Here is a 17,696-nt window from a genome sequence, read left to right as displayed (position 1 = left end):
AAAAGTGGGAATCGCATTTTCGGGGAATCATAAATCGCGATTCCCAAACGTGAGAATCGGGTTTCCGGCAAATCCGAACCGGGATTCCCAGTTTTTGGGGATTCGAGAAGATTCCCGTTTCGGATTCGAGAACTGGGGAATCGAGGTTCCCCACTCCCAGGGAAGAATCCTGAGCTGCACGTGTTAGACACAACTATTCATCACCTTGTCAAGTTCTCTCATCTAATGTCAGAAGTTTCAGATTTCTAATATTCTCCATTTAGAACAAGAGAACTGTGAGCTATATTAGCAGTGTTACGTAGACACATGATACGGGTGCCAAGTGTTGAAGTGTGGCAAGTTTTGAAGTGTCCTCAAGTGTCTGAGATGGCTAACTTCAAAATTCAAGACACACGGACACTCCATATAGGCTAATAAACTCTTTTTTTTGATAGATTCTAATAAAGAATATAAAAAAGTTTATTATCTTTAACAGAAAATAATAAAGAAAAACCAAATGTTTGAACGTATCTATATAATTCTAATCATTACCAATTAAGAAATAATCGATTCATTTTACTGTGTCGACACAGTACTTTCGTAATATGTCACCAAAGACAATTCACCCATACATATTATCTAGGTAGTAGGGATGTCATGTCATGTCGCATTGAGGAGTGTCCACAAGTGTTGGCGCGACAAAAATACAAAAAGTAGATGGATCCATGTAACACATTAGAGATGTTTTCTATATTTTTTATGCCCCTTTTATCACAGGGACACCCATTTGCCAGTGTACTTTGCAATCAAAGCCTCTGGATTTTTCTGACATAAAGTACATGAGCCCCCTTTTTGCCATTGATACACTGACGCTAGGTGTCCCTGGTGATGAAAAGGGGAGTAAATATCACTTCCCTATTTTTATTCGATTTTTCTTTAGTAATTATTGATGGAAAAATCATGTCGTGCATTTCAAGTGAGTCGACTGGGAATTGAAGAACTACATTGAATATAATGATTTATGAATTATGAATTATGCTTCTAGCTTTATAGGATGTTTGATGTTAAGGATGATTCCGTGACTCATGTCATGTGCTAAACAATGAATGTTTGTCTTCTTTATTTCATATTTATCATTTCTCATTTCTCATATATCAAATAGCAAAGACCAGGTTTTTTTAATAGTAGAATCAATGAATGTTTCGACATTCTCATTTATTTTCATGATTATAATTTTATTTTCTCTAACTATTCCTTAGTTTCCTTATCTAATGTGCCTCTGGGACTGTTCTTTGCTTCTTTTCATACTTCTTTACTATCTAAGACCCTGCTTCTCTAGCTTCCACTCCCATGCAGTGGCATGCTAGAGTGAGTGATTCTAATAGTAAGTAGAAGTTCTAGTCGTAGTTTGTGCTAGTGTCGAGTGCTAGTTTCAATGCTAAGTCTAGTTAGATGCAATGATTTTCCATCTAATGTGCCTCTGGGACTGTGCTTCGCTTCTTTTCTTACTTCTTTTTATTATTGTCCAAGGCTTTACTATCTAAGACACTGCTTCTCTAGCTTCCACTCCCATGCAGTGGCATGCTAGAGTGAGTGATTCTAATAGTAAGTAGAAGTTCTAGTCGTAGTTTGTGCTAGTGTCGAGTGCTAGTTTCAATGCTAAGTCTAGTTAGATGCAATGATTTTCCATCTAATGTGCCTCTGGGACTGTGCTTCGCTTCTTTTCTTACGTCTTTTTATTATTGTCCAAGGCTTTACTATCTAAGACCCTGCTTCTCTAGCTTCCACTCCCATGCAGTGGCATGCTAGAGTGAGTGATTCTAATAGTAAGTAGAAGTTCTAGTCGTAGTTTGTGCTAGTGTCGAGTGCTAGTTTCAATGCTAAGTCTAGTTAGATGCAATGATTTTCCATCTAATGTGCCTCTGGGACTGTGCTTCGCTTCTTTTCTTACTTCTTTTTATTATTGTCCAAGGCTTTACTATCTAAGACAGTGCTTCTCTAGCTTCCACTCCCATGCAGTGGCATGCTAGAGTGAGTGATTCTAATAGTAAGTGGAAGTTCTAGTCGTAGTTTGTGCTAGTGTCGAGTGCTAGTTTCAATGCTAAGTCTAGTTAGATGCAATGATTTTCCATCTAATGTGCCTCTGGGACTGTGCTTCGCTTCTTTTCTTACTTCTTTTTATTATTGTCCAAGGCTTTACTATCTAAGACCCTGCTTCTCTAGCTTCCACTCCCATGCAGTGGCATGCTAGAGTGAGTGATTCTAATAGTAAGTAGAAGTTCTAGTCGTAGTTTGTGCTAGTGTCGAGTGCTAGTTTCAATGCTAAGTCTAGTTAGATGCAATGATTTTCCATCTAATGTGCCTCTGGGACTGTGCTTCGCTTCTTTTCTTACGTCTTTTTATTATTGTCCAAGGCTTTACTATCTAAGACCCTGCTTCTCTAGCTTCCACTCCCATGCAGTGGCATGCTAGAGTGAGTGATTCTAATAGTAAGTAGAAGTTCTAGTCGTAGTTTGTGCTAGTGTCGAGTGCTAGTTTCAATGCTAAGTCTAGTTAGATGCAATGATTTTCCATCTAATGTGCCTCTGGGACTGTGCTTCGCTTCTTTTCTTACTTCTTTTTATTATTGTCCAAGGCTTTACTATCTAAGACAGTGCTTCTCTAGCTTCCACTCCCATGCAGTGGCATGCTAGAGTGAGTGATTCTAATAGTAAGTGGAAGTTCTAGTCGTAGTTTGTGCTAGTGTCGAGTGCTAGTTTCAATGCTAAGTCTAGTTAGATGCAATGATTTTCCATCTAATGTGCCTCTGGGACTGTGCTTCGCTTCTTTTCTTACTTCTTTTTATTATTGTCCAAGGCTTTACTATCTAAGACAGTGCTTCTCTAGCTTCCACTCCCATGCAGTGGCATGCTAGAGTGAGTGATTCTAATAGTAAGTGGAAGTTCTAGTCGTAGTTTGTGCTAGTGTCGAGTGCTAGTTTCAATGCTAAGTCTAGTTAGATGCAATGATTTTCCATCTAATGTGCCTCTGGGACTGTGCTTCGCTTCTTTTCTTACTTCTTTTTATTATTGTCCAAGGCTTTACTATCTAAGACCCTGCTTCTCTAGCTTCCACTCCCATGCAGTGGCATGCTAGAGTGAGTGATTCTAATAGTAAGTAGAAGTTCTAGTCGTAGTTTGTGCTAGTGTCGAGTGCTAGTTTCAATGCCAAGTCTAGTTAGATGCAATGATTTTCCATCAGTGTAATTCTCGTGGCACTGTTTTTGTAGTTTTTCCTATTTTTATTTCCTTTGTACCATACGCCTGCTCGACCCACATTTATGCATGTTCAATCATTGATGCATCCCTCTTTGTTACTGTTGAAAAAATAAAAATGAAAAGCATTTCTAAAACTGTGTTGGAATTGGCTTTAATATGTATGTGACCACGAAGGATTGGCAGAATTTTTTTTATCACTTCTGCTTTGGCAAGGACACGGTGAGGACACGACCTGGAGATCTCTAAGAATTCTTCTCACAGTCTTGATGTGAGAAGCCCAATGAACTACATAAAGTGACTAATCACACCAACTGCATAAGCAAAATCTTGCTTAGTAATTAGTAGATAAGTCCATTTTTTCATACTTGATAAACAATTTCAAACGTTCTCGTTCACATTCAGTTACATAATCAGTTATTGTGTAACATGTTGTAGGTATTGGAGGGTATGTCAGCAGAGCAGCAAAGGAAACTTCTCTTTTTCTGGACTTCTGTGAATCACTTACCGGTAGATGGTTTTTCTGGCTTGGCTTCAAAGTTATACATTTTTAAGGAATTGGACTCCGAAGACCGTCTCCCTTCCTCGCGCACGTGCTTCTATCGCCTGTGTCTTCCTCGGTATTCATCTCAGGCCGTAATGCAGGATCGTCTCTGTTTCATCACCCAAGATCATGTGAGTTCCAGCTTTGGCACTTGGTGAATTCCCATTACTGGTTTGGGTACATAAGAACTTTTTTATTTTTTTGTACAGTTTTTTGTTTGAATCCTAAACTTATTTCTATATTAAGGGGTAAATAAGTTGTGGCTGTTTTCTCTGTGTACTTATTCTGAAACAAAGGCAATGTTTGCTGGTTCTCTGATCACCAAGAAAGGAAGAGTGTCAATTTGAAAAGGCTTCTCTGTAGGTATATGTATTTTGTGATTGTGCTATGAAAAGTAGAGCAGGGGCTTTCTTTCGTTCTTGTTTTTTGGTAAGTCTTGTATTGCACAAAGGAAATGCAGAAAGCATAGATTACCAGGCAGTTGTCTTTGCTGTTTCAATAAAGTTTGTGGCTGTGAAACTCTATTTATTTTATCAATCTGAGCCTGTATCTTGTCTTGGTAGCTAAAAATTTCAAGAGAATGGCTGTGCAGAAAGATCAATGGTAAATGGAACTTTTTGGGTCCCAAAGGTAGCATGTGGAGCATATATGTGAGATCAAGACCCTTGATCTTGTAGAACATCATGTGATAATCCCACATGGGCATGGTTCTCATAGGTCCTGTTTGTTTTGGATTTTTAGAACCGATTGTTAGCCCAAAACTGATTATGGGACTCAAAATTAAGGCCGTATTCCTTTTATATTTTGATAATCAATTGACTCCAAACCTGATTATTGGACTCAAAATTCATCATATATGCTTTCTTAAAGCATGAATGCAGGATTTAGAAGAGATGGAAGCTTCCCACTTTGTCATGATGTTATGATGGGGTCCACGTAGAAGAAAAATTCAAATCAGTCAATTTGTAAATGTCAGTTGCATCATATTTTTTATGTTGCAATGGGACATAGTCTGTGTAAATGTCAGTTCTTTGTGACCCATGATTTCAGGTAAAGTTAATTCTCTTCAAATATCTAATACGCTATCATCTAAATCCAAATCCAAATCCATTCCCTCTCTCTTCAATTTTCTTCCAATGTAACCCCACTTCAAGTGCTTCATATATCATTTGCTCCCAAAATATCCCTCTTGTTTGATTATATATTGGTAACCATACCTCATTGTTTACACCATTATTCTCAAAATATCCCCTCCCCCCAAAATCATTAGGTTGCAAATTTATAAATCATTTTTCTACTTCAAATTCTTAGTATACCATTTGTTCCCAAAATAACCTGCCCGTTAGATTATAAATTGGTAAGTGGTAACCATACCTCATTATTTACACCATTTATTCTCAAGATACACACCCCTGCAGCCTCATTAGGTTGCAAATTTGTAGCCACTTGAAATGATATCAGCACTGCCATGTTTTGATATTTCCGCGGTCCTAGCTTGTATTTTCTTTTTTAATTTGCTTTTCAGAGCTTCTTGTAAACTGTAATAACCTCTTGACAGCCCTTCAGAAACTAAGAGACAAGAAGCTTCCGCAGAAATATCAAAACATGGCAGTGCTGATATCATTTCCTTTTGCCCATTCCCATCATGTTCATATCATGTGACTAGCAAGTGGAGAGTTAATAAATAAAATAAAATTGAGAGAGAGAGAGAGAGAGAGAGAGAGAGAGAGAGAGAGAGAGAGAGAGAGAGAGAGAGAAAAACTTTGTTTATTACCATCCATCCCTATCTTACAAGCAAATGCAACATACCAAATTCAACCCCTCTGAACCAACACACCCAAAGCACAAGCCACTAGTTATAGCCATCTCCCAATGCACATAGAGACAGATAAATACATTTTACATCTTCACTGCCAATAATTTTCTGCCAAGTGGCATCCTGTCTTTGGTGGGTCCAAGTGGTTAAATTCTATTTCTAACTTCAAAAATTCCTCTCCATCTCATATCCATGATAACTAATCAAACATAACAATTTAAAATCCAATCTTAAAACACCCCCTACATAAACCTTGCTACCACAAACCAGAGGCAACCTTCACACAATCTATTCTTCAACCTTCTCAACTGGGACTTCCTTGCTAACTTCTTCAGATGGTTTCTCTTCTTCACCTGTTGTCTCCGCCACTGGAATTGCCTCCGGCACCTCGACCAAATCCTGAGTTTCCACCACAGTCTCTTTGACGGTTAGCTCAGGGGTCTCCTCCTCGATGGTTGGCTCAGGGGTCTCCGCCTCGACGGTTGGCTCAGGGGTCTCTTCTTCAGTCTTTTCTACTACTGGTTCTTCTATTTCTGGTTTTGCCCCTTCTACCATCTCTTTAGTCTCACTCTCAACAGGAGCTTCAACTTCCAGTGCCCTGGTCTCTTCCTCGGTAATGGTAACATCGGCCGTTGTTTCCTTTGGCGCTTCAGCCGCCGTCTCCGCCGCGGGTGCCTCCACTTCTACTTCTTCAGTCGGGGTAGTCTCCGGCAATGCCGTTGTTGCTGATTGAGTCTACAAAACCATGATTGATTCATAATAGAATAAAAAAAAAAATGTCGCAACTTAATATATATAACCAAGTTCTATAAGAAAATTAAATCAGTTACTCCCAAGACATTTCTTGGGTTCAAGGCACGAGAATTGGTCCATGAAGATTAGCTAAATTTTTTGGGTAAGATTACGTTCTATGATTAACGATAGCTTCCTCTCTTTTGTTCATATTCCTAGGAGTGCGAATGATGTAGCAGATGACTGGGGCATTGAGAGACTCCATTTACTACGGATGGGTCCTCTCTCCCCATTGATGTGAACTTGTAAACTTAATCTTTTGTTTTGAATATAGTAATATTTTCTAAAAAAAAAATTTAAAATAAAAGTCCAAGATCACTAGTGACACACATAATGGCTAATCAATCCAATGCAAGATAGGAACTCTTGTAGATGAATGCAAAGCAAATAACAAGAATATAGTTAACATAAATCATGATCTTTTATGTTGATATTATCCTCCACACCATCACCTACCCAATTCGATTCTCAACATAGGAAAATGGTACAATGTACCGATCGATCGTGCTGATCAATAATTGAAATTTAGCAAGGGAAAATAATGGATTCGCCCTTTTATTTATGAGGGTCACACCTCCTAGTGGTTTCATACTATGGAAAAATGTCACAAAAACACTAAAAAGAAAGGTGGCCATGTACCGATCGATCGTGCTGATCAATAATTGAAATTTAGCAAGGGAAAATAATGGATTCACCTTTTTTTTTATGAGGGTCACCCCTCCTAGTGGTTTCATAACTATGGAAAAATGTCACAAAAAGAAAAGGTGGCCATGTTTGAAACCGGGAGAGGAAGGGGGCATTTGTCACCAGTATATAACAAAGTTCATCAATTACCCAATTCGGTTTCCATCGTTGGATGTTGTTAACTTTTTGCATTAGTATTGATCGATCATGCTGATCAATACTTGAAATGTAGCAAGCTAAATAATCAAGTAACCAATCCGATGCGTACGATTAGTATCAAAGGATTGTGTTAGCCGATACAACCGCCTGGAAGGCTGGATTAATTTACCAAATTTGCTAGATTTGAGGGGGTTTCTGATCAGCTTCATGATCAATCAAACATAAAATTTAAAGGGGTTTCTGATCAATTTGATGTTTAATCAAAACATAAATAATAGGAAACCAAGCTAATTTGAGTTGGGTTTACCTCAACAGCGGCCATTGGAGAGAGAGAGAGAGAGAGAGAGAGAGAGAGAGAGAGAGGTGAATGAGAGACCATGTTTAGAGAGGAGTATATATAGAGGGTTAAAGGGTTTCAAGTGGGAAGAGGGAGGTGACAGAGGAGTGGGCACTGAAAGACACTGGTAATTGACATCTCATGTCACTGACATCAAGGCCTGCCCCAAATGCTAAAGAATGAATTAGAGGGGTTGTTTATTGCTTTACTTTTGCTAGGAAAGCTAAGTGGTGGGGTCGTGGTTTTCACATCACCCATCACCTCTTTGAGAGATGTTTCACTTTGTGCTCTGTGCAGTATGGCATAAAGGTAACTAGCAATTATACCTTAAAGTTCAAAAGTTTGGGGAGTGATAAATCGACTCCCTCATGTGTCTTTCTCTCTCCTCTGGATTAGAGAGAGAGAAAGATGATAGAGATAGACACATGGGGAGTCGATTTATCATTTTGAGGGGTTGATTTAATGAGAGCATCTCTAAAATTAGGCTTGATTAAATGACCAAAATACCCTAAATAGTCTAGGGGTGAATTATGCCTAATGACCTTAAGGGCATGTTTAAATCTAGCAATATTTTTCTTGGAATTTTTTTCTTCTTATAAATGAAAAATCCAAAGTTTGGTCACCTAATTTAATGAGGATTTTAAAATTCTGAAATAAAACTTTAAGCTAAAAATAAGGAAGGAGAAAACTTTCTTATACATGTTACTTTGTTTTTCAAGAAGATAAATTTCTTATTTATTTGGCTATCATACTCTCTCCCTAAACTCATCTTCACCCTCCTTTCGTTTTCACCCACTCATCATCTGGTTCGAGAGTGTGTTTGGATTGCCAAAATCAAGATAGGATCAGGATCTTATTCAAATTCCACCTGATACCCATGTTTGGTTCAAAGAAATGAACGGAATCAGTGTGCCGAATTCAAATCAAGGCATAAATTTTCACCCAAGAGGTGGTATTCTAATTCCGTCCAAGTTGAAATAAAACTTTTTTTAGAATTTGTTTATTCTATTTACAGAGAAATCAATTAAAAATCATAATAGGTTGCTGATTTTGATTCCTGATTATGGAAATCCAAACACACCTAAATTATTGATTCCAACTTGGGTAAATTTGGATTGAGCTTTTGCTGCAAAAATGAATCGGATTCAATGCAGACCAGACCAATTACAAGGTAAAGGCTCTCAACCAAAAGAACTCGAAACAGTGAAATCATGCATCTCTAATTGCAGACCTTGGATTAGATTAGAATGCTATTGTTAGCGTCTCATTAGACTCATAACATGCTCAGCCAACAGTGTAGGTGGGACCAATTTTAGCTATTATAGATCTAAAAATTCCTCGAAATCTCCCACATCGGTCGATCCAAACCGTCCGATTGATCAAAGAAAACATGCAGTTAAATAAAATTACGACTAGTTTCATCAGTCGATCCAAGCCGTCCAATTGATCAAAAGAAAATAGGCAGTTAAATAAGGTTGCAAATAGTTCACAATCAATGAAGAAAATCTACCAAAAGAATGGAGAGGATCCACAATTAGTTCACCAAATTATGGACCCCATCTACATATTTAATGGGCCTACGCAACTATGTATGTTCTTTTGGTGCATTTGGATTGCTGGAATCTGGGTTGGAATTGGTATCCTATTTCGAGGGAAAGTCAATTTAAAGGGGAAAATGCTAGAGTCTAGGTCCTGCCCTAAGAAGTGGTAATCTGATTCCGCCCTGGTTGGACTGAAATTTTTTCTTATTTTTTTGAATTAATGTTTTTTCAATTCAATTTTCTGCATTCCATTTCCAAATCAGAATAGGATGTCAATTTTGATTCCGATTCCGATTCCGATTCCGGTAATCCAAGAGGGCCTTTTATTTTCTTCTTCCAGAATTTTGAATCTAGTGTGGGGCCCTACTCTTGTAAGAAATTTTACTAAATTTCCGTAATTTTAGGCAAATTCAAGTGCCTTTCTAAAGTACCTCTTTTTATTTACCCTTTTGATTATTTGACTTTTGACCATACTTACGACATGGACTTATACCAAATGTTAGGCCGGTGTTGTTGGGTCCCACTGCCACCAAATTCTATCATTAGTCTCTTACAAAGAAAAGAAAAGAAAACACTGACGTGGCGTACCCTTTTGAGGATTAAATTTCAAAATTTCACATCTCGCCGAAAGAGCCGCCCAAAAAATAAAGTTGAATGGGTCCCACATTCGTATGCTCGACAGGTAGGACGCTCGTGACGCGGGGCCCATTTTTGGCCGTTCGATTCGCCAGGTTGTACAATTGAGAACCCAAGCACGTGCTGCCACATCAGCTCTGTCGTCGTGATGTCCATTAACTTCGACTATCCAGCATCCCGACTCGATCTATAACGCGAAGAACAGAAATGCCCTTCTCTTAAAAGAGCGTTGTTTAAACGGAAAAAGAATAAAATGACGAAAATAACCTTCTTGTCACTTGTGTTGAGGTTTGCTTTGAGAGCTGCTACAAAACGCGACGGGAGGTTCTAACAGCTACGGACTCGGGTCAGGTTGGATCGGGTTGGGGCCAACCCTAACCCAAACCGAGATGCAACCTGTTAGGCCCGAAATCGGTTAACAGATATGACAGTGACGTAAGAGCCGAGCTGGAAGGTCCGAGGAGCTGAAGTGAAGGAAATAGAGTCCGGATGAACTGTGTTCTGCACAGAAGCAAACGAGGTCAGAATGACCGACCCGGAGTGTACTCCGGACAGGCCCTTCGACACTCAAGTCAGTATGAGCCGGAGTGAAGAGGGAGTTTTTAGAGTGGTGGGTGAGAATTCATTACCCTGATTTATGAGTTTTGAAGGCCTTTTTATAGGGAAGAGTTGGGGAGTTAATGCTCCCCGACAGGTGTCGGCCAGCTATTGGCTCAGGCTCACCTACTTTGTGGTAATTACCAAATTACCCCTGCTTGCGTGGGGTCTGCGGTGGGCCCCCTCGAGACACATGTCGGCAGTTAATAGGCTGCTCTGCGGTGGGCCCTCCTCTAGCCACGTGTCGGCAGCTAACAGGCTGCTGCGTTTTTACACCCCATCAGTTGCCACCCAGTTCTCCGAGTTATTAGGATGACTTGGGGAAATGTGATAGGGTACATCTCTGATTGATGGTGGTCGAGGTCCGGCCTGTGAGGCAGTCCGAAAATTGGAGCAGTCCGGAATCTGGAACAGTCCGGATTTTGGAGAACAGTCCGGATTTTGAAGGAGTCCGGATTTTCTGACAGTCCGGATTTTGAAGGAGTCTGGATTTTCAAACAGTCCGGATATTGGAGCAGTCCGGAGTCTGGAACAGTCCGGATTTTCGAACAGTTCGGATATTGGAGTAGTCCGGATTTTCAAACAGTCCGGATATTGAAGCGGTCCGGATATTGGAGCAGTCCAGCTTGGGCCGGACTGTTTTTTGTCGTTTTGTAGAAACGCGTCATATCCAGTCCGGAGTGCGGAGATCCAGCCTGGAGTACGGAAATCCAGTCCGGTTGTCCTTTGGAGATGTGCTTGCATACGCGCGTGTTCATACGCGCGTTCTTGATCAGATCTTTATCTAGGAGAATGTGTCCGTAATTAATAAGGGACACGTGGCACCATTTGAGCGCCCTCGAGGTGTGTGCTTCGCATTCAATGCCCCACCGCCTTTCAAAAGTTATAAAAGGAGGTTTTCACCTCTCATTTTTCACTTTTCACTTTTTATCTTCTCCTCTTTTCTTCTCTCTCAGTTCGGCGAAGGCCAGTTCGGCTATTGTAGTCTGTCGTTGTGGGCGGCGGCGGATTCGGGAGCTCTTAGTTCGACCCCGGGAGATTTCAGTTCAGACGGGTAATTTTCTTCAGCGCGCCTCCTTCGTTTCTTTTCATGTTTTCATGTCGAGTAGTAGCTCTAGTTCTGAGTCCGGCTCCGGGGAGTCGTCTTCTAGTAGTTCAGGGTCTAGATCGTCGATTAGAACCGAGGATAGGCCTACCTGGTCGCCGGCCCTGAAAATGGCAAGTCCCAACGTCAGTGTGGACATCGTGGATATCGCGGGTAGTGAGGAGGAAGTGAAGGAGGAAGCGATATTGGACTTGAACACCACTCCGCTTCCGACGGATAGCTACGCCCCAGTGGGGGGGAGCGTTGGTAGTGATGCCGGAGATGCGTCCACAACGTTTATCCCGGGCCGGGCCGTTGAGGTAGTGGCGAGGGCCCGGATGGAGGCGAATCCTAAGTATAACATACAGGCTCTCAACGAAGAGAATTACCTGGATGAGTCTACGATGGCGGTGATTAGGGACAAATACTGCATCCCTTCCAGGTTCGGGTTGAGGGAGGCGACGGAGGGGGACAGGGCCAGTAACGAAAGCTCCGATGTGTGCATATACGATGAGTTGTGTAGACACCCCATTTTGACCGTACCCTTAATAGGGTTATGTGGTTAAAAATCTTATCAAATGAGTGTTTTAGAGTCCCTATTTGTGCCATAGGATGGGTTGGGGTCTCAAGAGTGTACCCGCAAAATTTTAAGTGAAATGAGCGAAAATGGGCAGAAAAGGCAAGCCGAGTTTGTGTCGTTATCAAAGCTGGGTTGAACTGATATCATTTCCCTTGTCTAATGCTGAAAGAGGGGTAGGTTAGCCGAGTTGAGGGGTGATTCCGAAGTCTGGAAGTAGACAAGCTCATCATGAGCATTTGTGATGCGAATGGGGGGTGAAACATCTGAAATAAGGTGGTCCAAAGGGGAAAAGAGGTTCGAAAATTTTCATTTTCCTATATATTGAACAGATAGAGAGCTCGTGAAAGGGGGAGAGATTTGATTTTTAGGGTTTCTGCACATTGAGAACGTAAAAGAGAAAGAGAGTTGGGGATTTTGGATCTATTTCTTCGGCAACATTGCCAGAGCTCGGTTCCAACCCCGATTTCCATCGCCGCGGCCTCCATTACTCTGTTAAAACTTCTCCTTTTTTGATCCTTATCTACTGGCCCTGTTTGGCAAACCCATTTTTCTTTTGATCCAAACCCTAACCCCGGCAAACACCATTGATTCCGGTGACCCAAGCTCCGACCGCACCGCCATCTCTCCCACCTCAAGGCTCCGACAGATCATCGCTACGCCAAGGAGAAATCTCAGATCTGATATCTCAGATCTGAGAAGTGAGAGGGAAAAGAGGATTTGCAGAGAGGCATTGAGAAAGAGAGCTCATTTTTTCTTTAAAAAAAAAAATCCGAGAGAAAGAGAAAAAGAGAGAGAGATCCAGCCGGTCATCTTCTCCGGTGGGATTCTTACCGGATTCCGGCCAATCTCCAGCTAGAGGATTCATTTTCGTTGGAAAAATTTTGAGAGAGAGAGAGGGAGGAAGAAAAGAGTAGTTCCGTCTCCGTCCAGCTCAAAATTCCGGTAACCCCATCGCCGCCGACTCCACCTTCTTCTTCACCTTTATTTCTTCATCTATTGCCTCGATTCACATCTTCTTATACCCCTTTCCCGTCACCTAAACCCTAAATCCCCAAATTCCTTTTCTCCTTTTCTCCGATTGATCCCGCCTGAGATCAGATCCAACACCGAGATCATCATCATCTACCTCTTATCGCCGTCTCTAATTCCGGTTATTTTCGTCGGAGCTCCGGCAAAGCTCCAGCCGCATTCCATCTTCTCCAATTGATTTTTCTGGAATCTGATCCGTTCTCTGAGTACAGCATCAGAGGATTCCAGCGAGTGGTGAAAGAAAGGGGAGCTCACAGATTCAACATCCCAGGATTTTTTTAAAAAAAGGAGAAAGAAGAAGATGAAAGATAGAGGAAATGAGGAGTTATCAAGCAAGGTCAGGTAATTTTGTTTTTATCCATTTTCATTGTTGATCTTTGCTACAATTTTTCTGAGATTGAATGGTGTTATTGTCTGAATTGGTTTCAATGAGGTTTATAAGTAGTATTGTGATAGTCGATTGTCTTCGGTCATGGCTGTGATTGTGCTTAGATATTCTGAGATTGCATCACGATTAATACTTGCGAATAAATTCAGCTTGAGAAGGCTTTATCACTGTTGGAATAATTAAGAAAGTTGAGCTCATTGAGCTACTACCTGTTTCTAGTTGTCATTGAATTGGTTTCCATTTCATTATAATTGTGAGTTTCAAGTGTTTTCCAACACACAGTCGTGGATCAGATTTGTTTTAAATGGTTATATTGTCTGCATTTTTGCATCTGGACAAATAGGCCCTGGGAAGACATGCAATGTTTGGCTCGGATCTGATGGCAGAAGAAATGTGGGGTGTGAACTACAGAGGTTTGAGAGATCCGTTCCCATTATTAAGATGAAGGATGGATGCTATATCATATAAAATCAGTGTCCAGATGATAAAAGTATTCAATGATCGAGTAAGGGATTTTTTTAGTCACTGATTGCTCTACTAAAAAAAAAATCGTGCTGTTGTGCTAAGCAAATTGAGTAGCCGCTCTCATAGTGTGTTAACAGTTTAGGTGCAGGGAAGAGAATTAGTCTCTGGGTCTATCCTCTGTAGATACCTTCATCTGGTGAACCTAGCTGAAAGTAGGAGAGTAGATAAATTTGAAGTTGTTGGAGAAAGATTGAAGGAGGCATAGCACATAAGCAGATCGCTTTCTGCACTAGGAGATGTTATTACTGCCTTGCTCGGAAGAATGCATATATTCTTTATGGAAGCAGTAAATTCACTCGGGTGTTGCAGGACTCATTAAAGAGTCAAGTTAAAGCCTTGATGTTTATACTTATAAACCCTGAAATTTGTTCTATTGGAAAGATTATTAATGCTTAAGTTTGTCGAGCGAGTGGCCACAATAGAGATTGGGGCAGCTTACTTTAATGAGAAGCATATGAAATCAAAGAGCTTAAAGATAAGATCTCAAACTTGAAATAGCATTGGAGAGAAAGGAGGTTGAAGTGGAGCAATTAAGGGACGTTAGAATTTGCCAGAATGGCCAGGAGGCTAGAAGGATTTTATCACCTTTGCATTTATGAAGATGTGATCTTTATGTTAGCTTGAAATCGGAAATCAGTCAGCAGCCTATGGATGGCGCTAGAACCTTTGAGGTTAGAAGTTGCTCTTCGGGGAGGCAAGGAAAACTCTATTTTCCCTCAGGACTTTTAGACAAGGAAGCTGATCCGCAAATTTTTTTGTTCGGGGCGATGAAGGTGTTAGCCCAAGCCCATCATTGGAGGGACTTACCTGGTTGTGGTAATGCCCTCTTCTCTCTTCTTCTCCTCTCGGGAGCCTTTAAATCTTAGGTGACCCTTTCTCTGGAAAGGGCAATGTTGGCGATAGTCGGAGCCTCCCCTTTAGAGAGACAATTTGGGTCTCTATAGAGCTAACCCATCCTCGTGGGATTTGCTTAGTCCAAATAGTGTTCCCCTCGCTATTTAGTAAGCTTTCCAAGTCTTTTAGACACCCTTAGATAGATCTTTTCCCTCATTTAGAAGACCCTAGTGGTCTCATTAGTGTTTTCCTTTTTAGAGACATTGGTTGTCTTGCTAGGCAGCTCCCCTCTGGTAGCAAGCCTCGTTATTTAGAGCGGCTCCTTTTAGAGAGTCTTTGATTCATTCCTCCTTTGAGTTGTAGTATTAGAGAGCCTTTGGCTCATTGATTTTCGTTAGTGGTTTTTTTTTTTAGAGAGTCGTTGACTCACTCGTCTTTTAGATAGTGTTATTAGAAAGTCTTTGGCTCAGTTGTTTTAGTTGGTATTATTAGAGAGTCTTTGACTCATTCGTCTTTTGACGCTTTCGTCTTTTAGTTGGTATTATTAGAGAGTCTTTGACTCATTCGTCTTTGACGCTTTCGTCTCTTTAGCGATATTATCGAAGAGTCTTCGATTCCTTCATCTTTTCTTGGTATTATTCGAGAGCTTCTGTCTCAGTTGTATTCCCTCTTTAGTGTTATTAGTTAGGAGTTTCTCCTTTAGAGTTGTCATTGAATACTTTGATTAGAGACTAACTCAGTCTTATTAGAGCTTTGCTTGTTTGAGATCTTAGATTCATTTTCTCTGTTCTTGGGGCACTTCTTTATGTGTTGTGGTTCGTCTCTTTGAGACGCTTGTTGTTTGTTCGGGGTTTCCCCTTTTGATTTAGGGCTTTGCCCTAGTTTGTGGTTATGCTGGCGTGTCCCTTTGAAGGGTGAAAACATTTAAGAATAAAAAGGCATTGGAATATTTTAAAATCCAAAAAAACATCAGAAATTCGAAACTCAAAAATATTTGAAAACGTTAAAAATCTAAAAAACATTTGAAAACGTTAAAAATGTCAAAAACATTGAAAACTTTAAAAATGTCAAAAACATTTGAAAAACTTTAAAAACCTTAAATCTTTTGGATTGTTAGGTACTATTAGGAGAGTTCGTTTCGACCTACGTTGGGTTGATCCTCTTCCGAGGTACGTAGTGCAGCTTGGGATTTATATCCCAAGTCCAGCCAAATATGTTGTAGATAGTATTTTAAATCTTTTCGAATAAGCAACCTTTAAAACCTTCATTTTCAAAAGATCTTCCTCTAGAGTTAGGAGTTTCTCCTAGATAGAGAGTTTTAGGGTTAGGTTGTGTCTTTTGATAGGTTGTTTGTTTGCTTGCTTGTTGTGTGCTTGTTTTAGAGTTAGGGGTCTGTCCTAGAGTTATAGGAGCGCCTCCGTCCGGTCAGTCGGCGATCCACATCGCCGAGTGATGACTAGAGCAGGATACGCTAGTACACCCTTTGTTTTCCTTAGGAAATACAGCCTAGTTACACATAGGTTGTAGGAACCACCTGCATTAGCTTAGGGCTAATCTACATTTAGTTAGGGCATATAGAGTGTCCTAAAATCCACAATTCACTGGAATTTAAATAATCGTACAAGAAACTTTAATAACTAGTCCGGTCTTTTAGATCGAGTCTAGGATAGGGGGCTAGGTGTCTTAGGCATCATAGCTTAGAATAGGCGCGAAGAACTACGTTGCCTTGATTCTCATGGAGGCGGTGATACGTAGGCTTCTTTGGATGAATACCAGACCATCCGAGGACTCGGGCTAATCATTTAGAGTCTTAGGATTTGTTGTGCTGTTATTGTAGGATTTGATGTGTTTTCTTACTTTATTGTACTGATCCTATACCTTTAGCTATAACTTGCATGTGTTTGCACATCAGAACTTAGACACCCATTAGGCATGTCACTCATATTGTAGCTATGCTTAGGTGACACATCTTTCATTTTATTTTATGTGTGCTTATTATCTTTATCTTCAGGAAATGCATGCTTAGGTAGACGACTCCTAAGGATTGTTCCCATTTCACATGATTTTTATTCAAACTTCTTTGGAGTTACTAAAAATGGCATAAGAGACCAAGTGCTTGCACTCGGTCGAATCGGGGGTGCTCTCAGACCTTCCCCATTCGTAACCTGGCACGAACCCATATATATTTCTGGTTATCTATTGCACAGATGATTTGATTTTAGGATTCCATGGCATATCCATGGATGGCAACTCTGAGTTTATTTTAGGTATGTCTCGGTTTCGAGCACTGGTTCCGGATCAAGACATATCTCTTTCTTTTTATATCGCCACTCGTGCTATGCTATGAGGGTGGCATCCGTTTTGAGAGTTCCTTGGTAGGGCTCTCCACACACGTGGATGATCCAGAGGATGGTGTAGGGACTAGTTTCCCTCACGCCGCCTATCTCGGATCGGGGTCCACAGGCTGGCGACTCTGCTGGGGACTTCTTAAAACATTGCCTAACTCTATAAAAATGCCATTTTTACTAACTTTGGAGAAATTTAGGATTAAATCATTTTAAATGGGAACTCTATCGTTAGAATCCAGGGGCACCAGATTGGTGCATAATTAAAACAAGGGATTCACACACTACACACTACACATCATGCATTATCATATTTGTTATTTCTTTCATTGTTTTTTATTATTGGCTCCACGGGATAGATACAATGCGCGCCCGACTGGGATGTCATTACCTTGATGGCGTTGTTGTATCTATTTCCAAGCTATGCGCCAGTGCTGCAGCCGTAAACACTAGGTGTACTTGTGTTTACAGCAGCCGATGAGCAATGAAGCATACTATGTATAACACTAGGTGTACTTGTGTTATACATGTTAAGTATGTTCCATACGCATAGTACCCGATAGATTGAGTCC

The 17,696-nt window shown here is 40.6% G+C and overlaps 2 protein-coding genes across 3 annotated transcripts in view; one reads left to right on the top strand and one right to left on the bottom strand.

The window, feature by feature from the left end:
- Window positions 1-4,197, top strand: part of UPL5 (ubiquitin protein ligase 5) — a 36,427-nt gene extending 32,230 nt beyond the window's left edge. For both annotated transcript variants that reach the window (XM_077365686.1, XM_077365691.1), the window contains exon 4: window positions 3,672-4,197. In XM_077365686.1, the coding sequence (XP_077221801.1) occupies window positions 3,672-3,935 (264 nt within the window). In that variant the 3' untranslated portion in view covers window positions 3,936-4,197. The remainder of the gene's footprint in view (window positions 1-3,671) is intronic.
- A 1,331-nt stretch (window positions 4,198-5,528) lies between these two features.
- LOC143855531 (uncharacterized) lies at window positions 5,529-7,691 on the bottom strand. Its single transcript, XM_077365685.1, has 2 exons — window positions 7,536-7,691; window positions 5,529-6,328 (listed from the first exon to the last, which is right to left on the bottom strand). The coding sequence occupies exons 1-2, from the start codon at window positions 7,605-7,607 to the stop codon at window positions 5,882-5,884; spliced, it is 519 nt and encodes a 172-aa protein (XP_077221800.1). The 5' UTR covers window positions 7,608-7,691; the 3' UTR covers window positions 5,529-5,881.
- Between the last annotated feature and the right edge of the window lie 10,005 nt (window positions 7,692-17,696).

The sequence above is a fragment of the Tasmannia lanceolata genome, unplaced genomic scaffold, assembly GCF_043159265.1.
Source record: "Tasmannia lanceolata isolate RefF3 unplaced genomic scaffold, GAP_Taslan_0.1 ptg000003l, whole genome shotgun sequence".
Lineage (NCBI taxonomy): Eukaryota > Viridiplantae > Streptophyta > Magnoliopsida > Canellales > Winteraceae > Tasmannia > Tasmannia lanceolata.
Note: the sequence above shows the minus strand (reverse complement) of the source record. Positions and strands in the feature narration are given on the sequence as shown.